Source organism: Anolis sagrei, chromosome 1 (genome assembly GCF_037176765.1).
Source record: "Anolis sagrei isolate rAnoSag1 chromosome 1, rAnoSag1.mat, whole genome shotgun sequence".
Taxonomy (NCBI): Eukaryota; Metazoa; Chordata; class Lepidosauria; order Squamata; family Dactyloidae; genus Anolis; species Anolis sagrei.
In genome coordinates, this window is record NC_090021.1 from 178,903,784 (window position 1) to 178,921,154 (window position 17,371).

The window sequence follows — 17,371 nt, forward strand, 5'->3', positions numbered from 1 at the left end:
TCTCAACCTGGGGTCCCCAGATGTTTTTGACCTTCAACTCCCAGAAATCCTAACAGCTGGTAAACTGGCTGGGATTTCTGGGAGTTGTAGGCCAAAAACATCTGGGGACCCAAGTTGAGAACCACTGCACTAGATGTCTTTGGGTAAGTAGCACTCTCTCAGCCTCAGAGGAAGACAAAGGCAACCCCCTTCTGAACAAATCTTGCCAAGGGTCACTGCAAGTCAGAAACAACTTGAGTGTAAACAACAACAACATCTCTATGAGTGTACGGTTGCCTTAAATCTCCCTTGAGAGCTTGATCACATATTTAGGACTTTGTGTATACACTTTTAAAGTGTGGTGTAATACACCTTTGCTGGAACTTCAATGGTGCTTAGCAATTTTTCGCCTGAAAAGTGATTGGAAGGGTGTTCCCCTGGAATCTTTGAATTCTGTCATTAAAGATAGTTAGATTTAAGTGCAATCATGGTTTACACCAGTGGTTCCCAACCTTTTTTTGACCAAGGACCACTTGACCAGGGACCACTCTCCACCATAAGTACCAAAAGGATTATGAATCAGTTTTTGGTCAACTTTAGATTTGGTTTGGTTATTTGGGGTGCCAGTTCTGAAAACTGCATTGGATAGACTACATCAGCTCTAGTTTCTCATATAGAACATATGCCATCCAATAGTCGCCAATTTTCTTGCCCACAGAAAACCATATTTAATAAGCCTTGGCACTATAAGAGGGTTTCATGAGACAAGTCTCTCTGGTTGCAATGGTGTAGTAATGATGAGGCCGAGGATCATATTTTAGTTCTTGCGGACCACCGGTGGTCCATGGACCACAGGTTGGAAACCATTGGTTTAAACCAGGGGTCCACAAACTTTATAAACAGAGGGCCAGGTCACAGTCCCTCAAACTGTTGGAGGGCCGGATTATAATTTGAAAAAACATGAATGAATTCCTATGCACACTGCAGTATCTTATTTGTAGTGCAAAATACACTTAAAACAATACAATAAATGAAATGAAGAATAATTTTAACAAATATAAACTTCTATATAAACTTATTAGTATTTCAATGGGAAGTGTGGGCCTGCTTTTGGCTGATGAGATAGGATTGTTGTTGTTGTTTGCTTTCAAGTTGTTTCAGACTTAGGTTGACCCTGAGTGAGGGCTGGGTAAATGACCTTGGAGGGCCGTATCTGGCTCCCTGGGCCTTAGTTTGAGGACCCCTGGTTTAAACCAGGTTAGAGAAGATCTGCACTGACTTCCAGTTTGCTTCTAGTTCAAATTATTGGTGTTAACTTTTCAAATTATCAGTGGCACCTGGTTATTTGAAAGTTTTACTTCTTCACTATTAACACACTGAAGCAGAAACCAAGTGCCCCTTGTATAGCAACCATCCCAAAGAGAAGGCTCCATCAGATGTAGTGTTTTATCTGTGTAATGCAGTTTCTTTGATTCTTGTATGCATTTGTTGCCATTTATTTTATTGAGAGTCTGGGCCAATGTGCTAGTTGCAGAGATTCAGATGCATTTTTTGGGATGCATTTTTTGGGATGTTCTGCAGTATTTGCACCATTAAGGTTTTGTGGAGGTACCTGATTACATAGTGAACTTCTGCAACTTACAATTAAAAGTTCTCAACTTCTTTGTCTTTAGATTTTTGCAACTCTGACAGTTTGTGCATTTCTCCAGAATAGTGGGCACAGAACTGTTGACCACTTGTAAAACTTTTGAATATGAATGTAATAACAAAAGATTGGAATTGTGCATCCACATTTCTTCTGCTTACCACTGTAGACATAGAGGTCTTTAAAAAATTCCCTGCATGCACTGTAGGCCTGGTGTGTGTTTGTGTGAATTGTTGGACACCTTGAAGACCCCTGACTCAATTGAGCCTTTCTATTGCTCCCTCTTTGCCTGTCCCTTCTAAGCAAATGAGCAAGAACAAGAAAAAGGAGAAGGATCAGCAACAGTCTCCATTGACATCTGTCCACTTTTTTGAAGAGTGGATCCAAAGGGGAAAGGCAATCCAAAAGTGATGGATGGCAACAGGGCTGAGGAGAGGAGGACCCTTTTAGTGCAAGTCCCACCTCACCCCATAAATGACTTGTCCATAGGCAACTGAAACCTGGTGGTGAGACTATTGCACTTTGTGACAGAACAGGTGTGGAAAACAATTGACCATCTTGATATATCAGCCAATGACTTCAGGTTGACTAAACATGACCAGTGGCAAAATACTGTGAATCGTAATCTGAGGGATTAACAGTTCTCTCTATGAGAAGAGCCTTGCCTTGTGGAAGGGGAGTGCTTATCTCGAAAGGTTGTTGCACATGATGAATCTTTGCTTGATCCAACTTGGCTGCTGTGTATTCACCTCCAAGCTTAGAAGCATCTAGCTCGGCTTGACAAGCCAGGGCTTTATGTACACTCATGTGAACTGCTTTATAAGCAGTTGTTGTTATTCTGCTCGCAGTCTTTTCCTTCCTAATTAGATTTGTTACTGTCATAATTTGGTTTATGTCCAGGTAGAATACAGGTGGAGATGTGGATAACTGCAGAGAGGTTTGACATATGTTTCCTTTTATACATATTTGCCAGAGGGCATGATGCAAATGATGATTGCTTCAAAAATGAACTTTTATATGCTTGTCTAACTGTGTACAGTATATGGAGAGAGAGCAAAAATTATAGAAAGGGACATCCCAAGTCACTTTGCTGCCCGAAGCAGAGCAACAAATCCCCTCCACTTCATCCCTAGCAAGGTACATAGTACTTAAAAGCAGCCAAGTTGCTGTATTTCATCGCATTATAGTCACATTTAAAATTACCCTTTAACCAAAAAATGGGTGTGTGCAACTATTATACAATGAAAAAAATGTGCTATTGATTCTCCGTTTCATTTTTAAAATTGCCTCTAAGACAGGAGAAGGAAGAGGGATGATCCAGCCCCAAACAAACATCTCATTACTGTTTGTTTGTTTTTTAAATTGCCTTGCCTCGGAGAAAGGAGGGAAGATCCAATCTCCATTTCAGCATTTGTCAACTGCCTTGCCATTGAAGAAAGAAAGAAGACAAGGAGAATCTGAGCTCAAATGACTGTGTTAATTAAATGCAACAATTATGCTAATAAAGGCTGGAAGCAAATTTCTTAGCCAAAAAAAAAGGTGCGACTATTATGCGGTGTTGACTATAACATGGTGAATTATGGTATTTTCATAAATGAAGCAATACCTGCACCCCGGTCTCTCTCCCTTTCCCTGACAGTAAACGATATAGATGGAGCATCCCTTTTCTGGAATTCTGAAATACCAAGTAATCCAAAAACTGAGGTTAATGTGAGTGTCTGAGATAGTGACAACCTTACCTTCTGATGGTTTAATGTACACAGGTGTAATTTTATAAAATTATTTAAAATATTGCTTAAAATTATCCTCAGGTGATGTGTATGAGGGGTGTGTGTGTGTGTGTGTGTGTGTGTGTGTGTGTGTATATATATATATATATATATATATATATATATATATGAGGTATCTGTATGAAGGTATTTCAAAACCCAACAAGAAATAACTCAACAGTGGGTTGTTGTAGGTTTTTTCGGGCTGTATGGCCATGGTCTAGAGCAGGGGTCCACAAACGTTTTAAGCAGAGGGCCAGGTCACAGTCCCTCAAACTGTTGGAGGGCCGGATTATAATTTGAAAAATAAAACATGAATTCCTGTGCACGGTGCACATATCTTATTTGTAGTGTAATAAACACTTAAAAACAATATAATAATTAAAATGAGGAACAATGTTAACAAATACAAACTTATTAGTATTTAATTGGGAAATGTGGGACTGCTTTTGGCTGAAGAGATAGGATTGTTGTTGTTGTTATGTGCTTTCAAGTCGTTTCAGACTTAGGTTGACCCTGAGCGAGGGCCGGGTAAATGACCTTGGAGGGCCGCATCCGGCCCCCGGGCCTTAGTTTGAGGACCCCTGGTCTAGAGGCATTCTCTCCTGACATTTCGCCTGCATCTATGGCAAGCAACCTCAGAGGTAGTGAGGTCTGTTGGAACTAGGAAAAAGGGTTTATATATCTGTGGAATGACCAGGGTGAGACAAAGGACTCTTGTCTGCTGGAGCTAGGTGTGAATGTTTCAACTGACCACCTTGATTAGCATATAATGGCCTGACAGTGCCTAGAGCTAACTTTTGTTGAGAGGTGATTAGATGTCCTTGTTTGTTTCCTTGTTTGTTTGTTGTTGTGCTGTTGTAATAATATATAAACCCTTTTTCCTAGTTCAAACAGACCTCACTATCTCTGAGGATGCTTGCCATAGATGCAGGCAAAACGTCAGGAGAGAATGCCTCTAGACCATGGCCATACAGCCCGAAAAAACCTACAACAACCCAGTGATTCTGGCCATGAAAGCCTTCGACAATAACTCAACATGTCATAACAAATGAAGCAATGATAAATTTCATGACATCCCAAATTTGCTATATGGCAGGTCTAATCGAAGGGTTGTGTGCATTTGTGTGTGTTTACTCACACTCCAGGGAGTGAGGTGTGTATATTTATATGCACGTGTTAAGGAATGCATGCATTCAAAAGCAGACTTTCTGCTGTCCATAGAAAAAAGTGAAAAAGATGTTAAGAATTTAGATATCCCTGCCGTGTCTGTATTTCCTAAAAAGCTTACCTATGTTCCTTTCAGCAGAGGCATTGTTCTTGTTCACAAAAGTATTCTTTTCTCAAACTATACACATTTGTAAGTTTTAGCCTATTTCAAAGGTTGGCAAAAAGCCAGACAGCTCTGACCTCTTAAAGATTTCTCTGCGAGCAACCTGAATACCAAGATTTTTAAAAAAGCTATCAATTTGGAACCTCTGATCTCTGCAGTGAAAGCCTTGAATAGATAGCAGGACCATGTCAAGGTCAGAGAATATGCCTCAGGTGATTGCGGATGTGTTTTCCCACCTACTTAGTAAGTCTGCATTAAACCCCCAAGAACTTGGGACTTAAATATAAAATCCCAGTGGGGACATTGCAGCCTAAAATTGGGGTTGTAGTGCAAAAAATGAGAGCAGTGTAATATAGTGGGTTTGGGCCAAGGTGTAAATCCATGCTTGGTCATGGAAACCCATTGTGTGACCGTAGGTAAGCGACACTCTCTCAGCCTCAGAGAAATGCAAAGGCAAACTCCTTCTGAACAAACCTTGCCAAGAAAACCCAGTAATAGCTTTGGGCCCTTCCATATAGGCCCTATATCCTAGGATCTGATCCCAGGTTTTCTGTTTATCCTAAATTATGATGGTGCAGACTCATATTATCCAGTTTAAAGCAGAAAATTTGGGATCAAATATAGGGCCTGTCTGGAAGGGCCCTGAGTCTCATTATTGCCATAAGTCAGAAACAACTTGAAAGAAACAAACAAGGACATCTAATCACCTCTCAACAAAAGTTTGTTCTAGGCACTGTCAGGCCATTATATGCTAATCAAGGTGGTCAGTTGAAACATTCACGCCTAGCTCCAGCAGACAAGAGTCCTTTGTCTCACCCTGGTCATTCCACAGATATATAAACCATTTTCCCTAGTTCCAACAGACCTCACTACCTCTGAGGATACTTGCCATAAATGCGGGCGAAACGTCAGGAGAAAATGCCTCTAGACCATGACCATATAGCCCGAAAAAACCTACAACAACCCAGTGATTCCGGTCATGAAAGCCTTCGACAATATAACTTGAAAGAACATAACAACAAAATCTAAAATAATGTTTTCGACCTTTGCATTGAGGGCAGTGATGGTCATGCTGGCTCCACTTTTCACCCGGTATCTTTTATTTTTGTGATAAGGATGGGAAAATATTTAAAATAGGATTAAAATGTGTGTTTTCAGTATTGGGAAACTCTAACAGGACAGGAGTCTTCACCTTTCCAGACTTCTAGGAAAATGTAGCATGTGGTTGTTGATGTAGAAAGCCGACCTTTTGTGTAGTAAACAGCAGTGCCATTTTCTGCGCAAAAGGAGTTCAAATTTTGTGTGAAATAAATCTCAAGTTACAGCATTGATCCACATAACCTGAAAGTAATGTAGAATTTATAAACATAAGCTGAATGTAATTGTATATCCATTTTAAAACATTTTGAGTGTAAAACAAAGTTTGTGCTCATTGAAGCATGTGAAAACAAGGGTGCCACTCTCTCAACCATGCATGGGGCAGTTTTGGAGAAGTTCGGATTTCTAGATAAGAGATATTCAATCTTCACTGCCATTTGCAACCTGTGCTAAGTGGGTGTTGGGGAGAAGAAAAACCAAGCCTGGTACTGTTGCAGTGGTGTTTTATCCTTGTGTTTTATGCTACCTTGACAGCTTTCCAAGCCCCCAGCTACACTGCCATATACAATCCAGATGATCTGCTTTGAACTGGATTATATGGCAGTGTAGACTCATATAATCCAGTTCAAAGCAAATAATATGGATTATCTATTATTGATTATGCTAATAAAGGTGGCCAATTGCAACATTCACACTTGCCTCAAGCAGACAAGAGTTATTTCTCCCACCCTAAACATTTCACAGATATATACACCTTCCTTGCCTAGTTTCCAACAGACCTCCCAACCTCTGAGAATGCCTGCCATAGATGCGAAACTTCAGGAGTAATGCTTCTGGAACATGGCCAGACAGCTCAGAAAACTCCCAGCAACCCAATGTGGATTATCTTTTTTGATCATATGAATTATATGACAGTATAGAAGGTGGCCAAGAGGGACCCAGGCCTGGTTTTTGCCTCTCCCCCTCAGATCTACATCTGATGGGTGGGACAGCTTTGCCACAATAGCAGCCTGAAGTGTCTAATTATTAGTGACTATGCAACGGCATTTGTGATAGTCATGGCTTTACCCTCTGCTTCCTTTCAGGACACAGAAAAGCGCACCCCTCTTCATGTCGCTGCTTTCCTGGGGGATGCAGAGATTATTGAGCTCCTCATCTTGTCAGGTATGTTGTGCTTCCCAGTCCGGGATTTGCTAATTTTGAAAATATGATAGTTTGATGGTTTACCGTAAATGTCCCAACAACAACAATTCTTTATTGATTAGTCAATTTTGACCATATCAAAATATGCAAAACATACAAAACATACACACTTGCCCGTACATACAATAAAACCATATATGAATACAAGGCATCATGGCCTACTGGCCTGTTGACCCACTCCTAAATAATTGAGCAACTACAAGATAAAAAGATTAAAAGATTAAATGTCTCTCTTTGGTACCTTGCTTATTTATTTTTTGGTCGTGTCAGGAGCGACTTGAGAAACTGCACGTCGCTTCTGGTGTGAGAGAATTGGCTGTCTGCAAGGACATTGCCCAGAGGACGCCCACATGTTTTGATACGTTACCATCCTTGTGGGAGGCTTCTCTCATGTCTCCGAAATGGGGAGCTGGAGCTGATAGGGGGAGCTCATCCGCACTCTCCCCGGATTCGAACCTGCGACCTGTTGGTTTTCAGTCCTGCCGGCACAAGGGTTTAACTCATTGCACCACTGGAGGCTCAATATTTATGATCATATGCTTATTTATGATCATTTAAGACTGTCCAATGACCAGAGTTCCTTGGGAAAAAGAAGACAAGCAAAGGATGGAGAAAGCAGGGTACTAAAGCCAGGATAAAAAGTTTTAAAAACAGAGGCAAAACAAAAGCAGTAAGAACAGTTTTCTGGGAGAATCAAAAGGCCTTCACATGATGCCATAAAGACCATGCAGGACTCAAAGGAAGGATCTTGGATGATGGCCTGGATAAGATAGAGTCTACACTGCCATATAATCCATTTCAAAGAAGATAACCCGAATACCTTGAATGGTTGGATTAGAGGACTCTACACGGCAACATTTTGTTCTAGATCCATTATTTAAGCAATGTTGTGGAAATTGGTTCTATCAATACCAACTGTACACACCATCCTTGTTCTGAGTTTGCATTCCTATGAGTTCCAGGTTCTGAGGACAGGCAACAGTGGATAGTTGACACTCTGTTCCTGAGTTATAAATATCATTTCCTAATCGGTTCTATCATAAAACCATGGGAAAAGTTTATCAAACTGCAAAACCTTTGTTTTCGCGGGAGAAACATCTGGCAGTACATTTTGCTATAGTTTTTCAGTGAACATCTCATAGAGTCTCAACCAATTCAACATAGTTTGTGTCAGCTACAAAAGCAAAGCTTCTGGAGTAGAACAACTACTTTCAAAGTAAGTACCACACAATTAAACAGGAATAAGACTTTCAAACCAGGAACATAATTTATTTTCAAATTTTGTTACATTATGATTCCTTTGCTGTGCTTCTGAGCATCCATGGAGAGCAGGATGGCTGTAGTTGGAAACAGAGGCTCCTTCTGCAATGCCATATATTCAAGATTATCAAACTAGATAATCCACATTATCTGCTTTGAACTGGAATATATGGCCGTGTGGACTCGGATATCCCAGTTCAAAGCAGATATTGTGGGATTTTCTTTCCTTGATCTTCTGGGTTACATGGTTGTGTCAAAGGGCCCTGGATTATATGAGTCTACACTGTCATATAATCCAGTTTAAAGCAGATAATCTGGATTTTATATAGCAGTGTAGAAGGGGCAAGAGTGATGGATTTTGGTCCTGTCTTTCACATACAAGCAACAGGTGTCCAAAGAGGTCTTCCTTTCATATCAAATTAAGAGATTATTTAATCCTTCAGAGGCTGTTGGATTACAATTCCTGTATATCCCATCCAGGCCAGTGTTGATGACAGCGTAGCCCCATGATACTTGGAGAACCACATGTTCTCCATTCTTGCTTTGTTCTGATATGAAGTCCTTCCAAGTAGAACTGAGTAGTTCATCATGTAATTGTATGACCCATAATGCTAGATTTCAAAAGGCTAGGTTTGGGATTGTCAGACAATGTGGCCTGCCAGATGTTTTGAGCATCAGTTCTTGCAGTTTTTTTACTATTTGCTAGGAATAATAGGAATTGTAGGCCTGAAGCAACTAGAGGACTAAAGTTGTCCACCTTGGTCTATATAAAGTAAAGGTTGTCCCCTGACATTAAGTCCAGTCATGTCTGACTCTGGGGTGTGGTGCTCATCTCCATTTCTAAGACGAAGAGCAGGCGTTGTCCATAGACACCTCCAAGGTCATGTGGCCAGCATGACTGTATGGAGCACCGTTACCTTCCCGCTGGAGCGGTACCTATTGATCTACTCACATTTGCATGTTTTCGAACTGCTAGGTTGGCAGAAGCTAGGGCCGACAGCGGAAGCTCATGCCGCTCCCCGGATTTGAACCTGCGACCTTTCGGTCAACAAGCTCAGCAGCTCAGCGCTTTAACCCACTACGCCACCGGGGGCTCCTTGGTCTATATAGTCATATCTAATTCTCATAGGGACTGATTCCATCTGGGTGCAAATCTGCATAGGTACCTTCTGCAGTGCAGAAGTACAAGGCAATTGCAACAACTGTATTTGCTTTGTCAGAGATTTGGAAGCATATTTTTTCTTACTTGTAAATATCTCTTCACACATGAGGACATGTGGGAAAGCCACTTAGCACAAACATTAAACATATGCTTTTGGAGTTTGCCATATTTCAGCGTGCAGTGTTCTTCTGACTCTGTACAGCATTGTTTTGATTTTTTTATATATATATAAAGCATGGTGATTTGTGCATTATACAGTTGAAGCTGAATACTTGAAAAAGCTTTCTGACAGCAGTACTCTCTGTCAGCCGTATAAAAGTGTCCAGCTGTTACAACTTCATTCATGAGGATAGCAGCATAAAGGGACTTCGAAAGGCAGAAAGGAGCAGAAAGGAAATCTGAAAAGTTTGGGAATCGAAAATAACTGGGGACCTGGTGGAGCACAGGAAATGTGCAGTGTTCATTAAAGGATTTAATTTCATTTGCTTCCTGGCAAATTAATGTGTGGTCATCAGCTATTTCTCACTACCAGAATAAGTCCAGATATTCAAAACTGCAACCAGAAAGCTGATCGTGAATGTTAAAGCCCACTCATTTACACTATAAACATTATTTTAATTACTGCAACAATCTAACTGGAAACAGAAGCATCCCCATAGGACATACATCCAACCTTACCAACATGAACACCTGCACATTTGGGGGGGGGGGGGGGAGAGCGGGTAAAGAAATAAATTACAGCTGGGAAATAATAAATGATTATATTGATTCAATGGAACCTTTAAAATGTACAGGTAAATCAAAAGGGACTTGTATAAAGCAGTTGTTAGTTTTATATGTCTGTTCCTGAGGTTTTTTGTGACTTGATTTCTTTGTGCAGTATAAATTAATTCCATGGGCAAATTAATTGCATGGCTAACCTGTAATTGGGGACTGGAAGGACAGAGCAGTTAACTGCAGGCAAAGCCAAAATTAGATGGAGCTAGGGGTTGCAATAGGTGGAATAAGTGGAAGACCATACATGCAATGCAGAGTGTGTGTCGGATGGCTCTGACCCATCCAACAACAACAAATCCTAAACCAAAATGTCTGGCTAGGCTTATTATTTATTTATTTATTTATTTATTTACAGTTCTTATATTCCGCCCTTCTCACCCCGCAGGGGACTCAGGGCGGATTACAGTAAACACATATATGGCAAACATTCAATGCCAGTTTAACAAACAACATTTAACAGACAAAGGCTATTTAACTTTTTTTTCTGGCTGCCAGGGGAGCTGCTGCTTTTTATCGTCCATCAACGACACCGATGAAGTTCTTCCGCATTCCACATTCCCCGGAGTCTTCTTTCTTTATGGCCTCATAAATTAGTTAAATTTAGCCTCCCACACAAGGTGGTGCCTTATTTTCCTACTTGACAGATGCAACTGTCTTTCGGGTTGCAAAGGTCGACAACGGGCTACACAACGGCTGGACACCCACTCCAGCCCGGGCTGGCTTCGAACTCATGACCTTTTGGTCAGAGTGATCTTAATGCAGCTGACACTCAGCCAGCTGCGCCAGAGCATGTGAAACTGTTAACTGCAGAAAATCCTGCCAATCAAAAGGTTGGCAGTTCAAGTCCGGGTTGGGGTGAGCGCCCACCATCAGCCCCAGTTTCTGCTCACGTAGCAGATTAAAAACAGAAATGTGAGTAGATAAAAAGTACTGCTTTAAGCAGTGAGTTAACAAAGGTGCCCATAAGAACATGTCGGCAATTTGATTGGGAGGATGTCTATGTTTATTTTCCGGGCCCAATTCAAGGTACAGGTTATCACCTATAAAGCCCTAAACGGTTTGGGACCTGCCTACTATCGTGACCGTATCTATCTTTATGAACCAACCCAGGCCTTTTGATCTTCGGGGGAGGCCCTCCTTTCACCCTTGCCAGTTTCACAAGCTCGTCTTGTGGCCACAAGGGAGAGAGCCTTCTCCTCTGTGGCTCCTTGACACTGGAACTCATTACCTGGAAAGGTCAGGAAAGCCCCTATACTAGGAACCTTTAAAAAGAACCTTAAAACCTGGCTCTTCTGCTGCGCCTTTGGCGAGTAGGTGCACAGCATGACACTACTGCTCCCCTCAACACTTTTGTCACTGGAGTACACGCTCCCCTAATGGGAAGTTTAGTTTCACAACCTTATGTTTCTTTATGAGCTCCCTGTAAATAACTTGCTCCTATTCTTATCTCATTTGAGTTTTTTTAACATTTTATCCTGCACATGTGGCCTGCCCACTGTCACTGTGATTATATTTATTGTAATGTTCTTTTGTTACTGTATTCATATGTTTTCCCCTCCTTTTAATCTAATTTTAATGCTGTTACTTGTTGCTTATGTTTTGGTTTTATCTTGCTGTAATATGTTGTCTGGGCTTGGCCTCATGTAAGCTGCCCCGAGTCCCCGTTGGGGAGATGGTGGAGGGGTATAAATAAGGTTTATTAATTATTATTATTATTATGGATTACAAAAGTTCCGTGTTTATATATTGTCTGTCCTTGTTAATTGTATAATGGCATTGAATGTTTGCCATAAATGTGTTCTGTAATCAGCCCTGAGTCCCCTCGGGGAGATAGAGTGGAATATAAATAAAGTAAATGTAAATGTATAAAATCCAGATTATCTGGTTTGAACTGGATTATATGGCAGTGTATGTGCAACTCATGAAACAGAAAGTTATCAGTAGTTAGGAGGGGTTTCTGAAGCTGCCACATAGCTTATAACACCAACACCTCCTGGATTTTAGGATAAAAATTGGGAAAATTGAGGAATTTATATAGAGTAAAACAGGAAGCTAATGAAATCCACAAAAATCCGGAGGGCCACCTTAGTAGGACACAGTTGTTACTTGGAAGTACATAGCAACAGCAGAAAAAACAGTTGTTGACCATCACCAGCAACCACAAGAAAGATCTAGTTCTGAAGATCCCTTTTAGATTTCACAGTCATAGCACTTATGTTTCCCCTTCAACTGCCATGTCTATCTCCTGTGGAATCCTGGAATTCATAGTTTGGTCCAAAGGACAAGAAGTTGAGGATTCTGAAGGTCATAGAATCGTAGAATCATAGAGTTGGAAGAGACCTCGTGGGCCATCCAGTCCAACCCCATTCTGCCTAGAAGCAGGAATATTGCATTCAAAGCACCCCTGACAGATGGCCATCCAGCCTCTGTTTAAAAACTTCCAAAGAAGGAGCCTCCACCACACTCCGGGGCAGAGAGTTCCACTGCTGAACGGCTCTCACAGTCAGGTCAGTCTATCAGCTGGTAATCCAGGACTTCATAGCAAGTTGTCATAACAGTTAATGTGGAATCATAGACCTGTAACTGTCTAGTGTTAAAGGATCCACGCTTTAACCATAGTTAAACTTCAACCATAGTTAAACCTGAATGAGACTAATGTAACTTTTTAGGGAAACTTATTTCAAGTTGGACTTGGAGGAGAGTTCAAGTTTGGATCCTCAAGTGAGATGTCACAATGTGGTTTTCTTGTGAATTCAATCACTATACTGGCTCTTGTAATGTGCACGTGTATGATTATTATTATTATTATTATTATTATTATTATTATTATTATTATTGTTAGCCAAAAGTGACTTCTGATTGGATCTGCTCCCCTGACATAATACATAAATGGTTTTAAGGTGGCTTAAATGATTTGTCAAGGTCAGTATTTGTAGTCCTGAACCATACCCTTAATCAGACTTCATAGTCTTTGTCCATGAGAAGAAGAAGAGTGATTGAAATGTTTTAGGGGTTTATATACGTGAGGAAGAGAGGAGAAAAGAGATAAAGTGTGTTTGTCTCCTGGCTGGTGGGTGTAGCAAGGCCATCCGCAACTCTCACCGCAGTTGCAAATTGCTAGTGGAATGAGTTCAATCAGAAATAGCATGTTTGTGGTTATATTTAACTACAGAGGTATTTGTATAAGAATAACACTAGCCAACACACATCCCACTGCCACAAGTGTTAGCCCCTTTTCTGGGTATATTTGACTTGCTGATTCTAAAAATTGCATCATTTTCTCTCTAGTTTTTAAGATACAGGCCATATGCTGTATAACACTCTTCACTCTGCTTGCCCATAAATAAATCCGGATATTTTAATGCAGTGTTTGCATGAATATCTTTAAGCATGAAGGAAACAGTTGAACGTATTGTTGAAGGCTTTCATGGCTGGGAATCACTGGGCTGTTGTAGGTTTTTCAGGCTATATGGCCGTGTTCTAGAAGCATTCTCTCCTGACATTTCACCTGCATCTATGGCAGGCATCCTCAGAGTTGTGAGGTCTGAAGGAAACATTTTAAAGGAAGGAGACATTTTAAAATTAAAAGTATACATGAAAATCTACCTATTTCATACCAAAAGCACAGATTTATGATTTTAAAATTCCAATCATTTCACACCATAGAATCATAGAATCATAGAGTTGGAAGAGACCTCATGGGCCATCCAGTCCAACCCCCTGCCAAGAAGCAGGCAAATTGCATTGAAAGCACTCCCGACAGATGGCCATCCAGCCTCTGTTTAAATCTTCCAAAGAAGGAGCCTCCACCACACTCTGGGGCAGAGAGTTCCACTGCTGAACGGCTCTCACAGTCAGGAAGGCCTTCCTAATATTCAGGTGGGATCTTCTTTCTTGTAGTTTGAAGCCATTGTTCCGTGTCCTAGTCTCCAGGGCAGCAGAAAACAAGCTTGCTCCCTCCTCCCTGTGGCTTCCTCTCACGTATTTATACATAGCTATCATGTCTTCTCTCAGCCATCTCTTCTTCAGGCTAAACATGCCCAGTTCTTTAAGTCGCTCCTCATAGGGCTTGTTCTCCCAATCCTTGATCATTTTTTGATCATTTAAATCTAAAAAACACTGCAATAGCAAGTCACAAACCTCTGGAAATTCAAAAGGCTTTCCTACATTGCCCCAAGTCTTTTAAAATCCTTTTCACAGGATCAGGCTATGTGCATGAACAGTGTAGTAAGTGAATTTGTGGTTTTGAGGCACATCAGCAGCAACCATTTGGCACCAAAGTGAACCCTATTAATCGCAGGCTTGTTTTCATTGGCAGCACTACTTGTGTGACAGGAAATGCACATCAGAAAGCAACACATGAACTGGCCCTTGGCCTTCAGACACGTTAGCTTCTAGAAAGTCATGAAAGTAAAAAAGAGCCATTTTACACATTCAAAAACCAAGAGTACTTTCCTTGCCTTTGCAGATTTCCTCCTATCATACAGAGATTGCTCTCTAAGCTGACTGACACATGAGTGGTGGCTCTGGACAGATTCTAAGCCATTCCTTACATGGATCTATTTTTGCTCTTTCTGAATATATATGAATAGGAACATTTTCTTGTGACATACCAGCTTCCACTAATGCCTTGTTTGTGTCTGGGCATGAAATGAGAGGATAGTGTCCTAGAGACTAGGACACAGAACAATGGCTTCAAACGACAAGAAAGGAGATTCCACCTGAACATGAGGAAGAACTTCCTGACTGTGAGAGCCATTCAGCAGTGGAACTCTCTGCCCCGGAGCGTGGTGGAGGCTCCTTCTTTGGAAGCTTTTAAACAGAGGCTGGATGGCCATCTGTCAGGGGTGCTTTGAATGCAATATTCCTGCTTCTTGGCAGGGGGTTGGACTGGATGGCCCACGAGGTCTCTTCCAACTCTATGATGCTATGATTCTAGTCAGGCTGTAGAGTTTAAACTGTGTCTGCAATATCAAAGAGTATTTTGATCCAGTTTCTTTAAGTGGTTAAGTATTTCTCAACTATAAGTTGAGAAATTGTAGTGAAAATTGGCCCAGGACACCTAGGTCGACTTACCATTTCTGGTTTCCATAGTAAACAGTTTAATGGCGATTACTCCAGAATGATGCTTTTCCAATGACAACCAGGAAGCTCATGCAATTAGGTGGGGTTTGAGATTGAATGAACAGTTCATTGAAAAGCAACACAGTAAACTTCTCTAGGCTTGATGTTCACAGATGCCAGCCCACCCAGCTGATGACAAAATGAAAAATGAAGCCAAGACTGCCTTTGCCTAGCTGGGAAAAATATGCTGGCTTCTTTTCCTATGATCCAGTCTCTTAAAGCCCTTGTTGCCCAGGAGCACAGGCTCCCCATAGGTTCTTGAAAAAAACATCCAGAGTGATCACCCACATTGGGCCATTTGGAAGAGACCAAATGAGCAAGGCATTGAGAAACAACCCAGTAAACTCTTCTCAGCTTGAGATAGATCAAGCTTTATTGGCAGACTTGACTTCCTCTTTCCTTCTCTTTTTAATGAGTAGGCCAGCCTCTGTGCATCTCAAACTGGAAGGAGTTTGTGGAATTGCTTTCAACAATTCATTCAACACCCCCTGATCTAGGCTTAGTACCTTCCCTCCCCACCCCCAGCTTACTTTTCAAGAAGCAGACATGAGTGGAAGTGATCCAAATTGAATTTCTCACACTTTGCGCAGTCACTATTTTATTCCCTCCTCAACTACCAACCCTTTAGGGCAGTGGTTCTCAACCTGTGGGTCCCCAGGTGTTTTGGCCTGCAACTCCTAGAAATCCCAGCCAGTTTACCAGCTGATAGGGTTTCTGGAAGTTGAAGGCCAAAACATCTGGGGACCCACAGGTTGAGAACCACTGCTTTAGGGTGAGCATGAGTCCTTGCTGGAATTTTGTAAGTTCTTTGGCATTGTTTTCCTCTGCTTCGTCATTTTACATCCTTTGTTATATACTCCCCTAAGCTTTAATCTTGACTTATCCATGGGTCATTGCACATTTGGGGCCTAAAAACTGCACTTATCTGCAAGATTGACTTATAGTCAATGATATAAAGTAATACAACTCCTTTTCTTAGAAGATTGAGTTGCTACCTCCTAAATACTCACCCAAAGTATAAGGAACAGTACTATTTTTAAACATGATTGTCAGTGATGACTGGTTGTTTCTAGGCCAGTGAAATTGTGAAGCTGCTCCAGCTTAAAGGAGCTAGCGGACAAGCTGAATCTGTTGTGAGGAATGGGTTCAGGAGATTTGTTTTAGACCAATGGTTCCCAACCTGTTTTTTTTTTTTACCAGGGACCACTCTCCAACATTAGTACCATAAGGGTTACGGATTAGTTTTTGGTCAACTTTAGATTCAGTTTGGTAATTTGGAGTGCTGATTCAGAAAAATGCATTGGATAGACCACATCAACTCTAATTTCTGATACAAAACACATGCCATCCAATAGTTGCCACCTGCTTGCCCACAGAAAACCATATTTAATAAGTCTCGGCACCATCTGCTTGCCCACAGAAAACCATATTTAATAAGCCTTGGCATTATACAATCCTCCGAATGTATCTCCCGCTGTGATCCACCTAGGGCCCTAAGATCATCTGGGGAGACCCTGCTCATTGTTCCCCCATTGTCGCAATCGCATCTGGTGGGGACAAGTGACAGGGCCTTTTCTGTGGTGCCCCCTCAGCTATGGAACTCCCTCCCAAGTGAAATTAGATCTGCTGCATCCCTCTTGACCTTCCGGAAACAAGTGACTCTCATTGCAACAATGTAGTAACCATGAGGCCGTGGACCACATTTTAGTTCTTGCAGACCACTGGTGGTCCATGGACCACAGGTTGGGAACCACTGTTTTAGACTAAAACTCAGAGCAGACTAACTTCTGCCACTTGTAATTCTGAAGTGAATCTACCCCTTGGCTAGATTAAAATTTTTGTGTGCAGTGCTCTATGGGAAGTTGCAGGTGGAATGATTCATCTCTTTTTTGAGCAAGAAACACCGTCCTGTTTTATGAGGCTTTTTAAAACCCTGAGATGGTGTGAGGATTGATACTTTTTCTTGCGTATGTATTCTGGCTACTTCCCTCTTTTAAATCTCTGGAGTGTCATTATTAACA

At 41.3% G+C, this 17,371-nt stretch overlaps 1 protein-coding gene across 8 annotated transcripts in view; it reads left to right on the forward strand.

Annotated features, from left to right (window-relative positions):
- ANKRD44 (ankyrin repeat domain 44) overlaps positions 1-17,371 on the forward strand; it is a 211,517-nt gene that overhangs the window by 102,267 nt on the left and 91,879 nt on the right. For all 8 annotated transcript variants that reach the window (XM_067470726.1, XM_060780951.2, XM_060780959.2 and 5 more), the window contains exon 3: positions 6,910-6,988. In XM_067470726.1, coding sequence (XP_067326827.1) covers positions 6,910-6,988 — 79 coding nt within the window. The remainder of the gene's footprint in view (positions 1-6,909; positions 6,989-17,371) is intronic.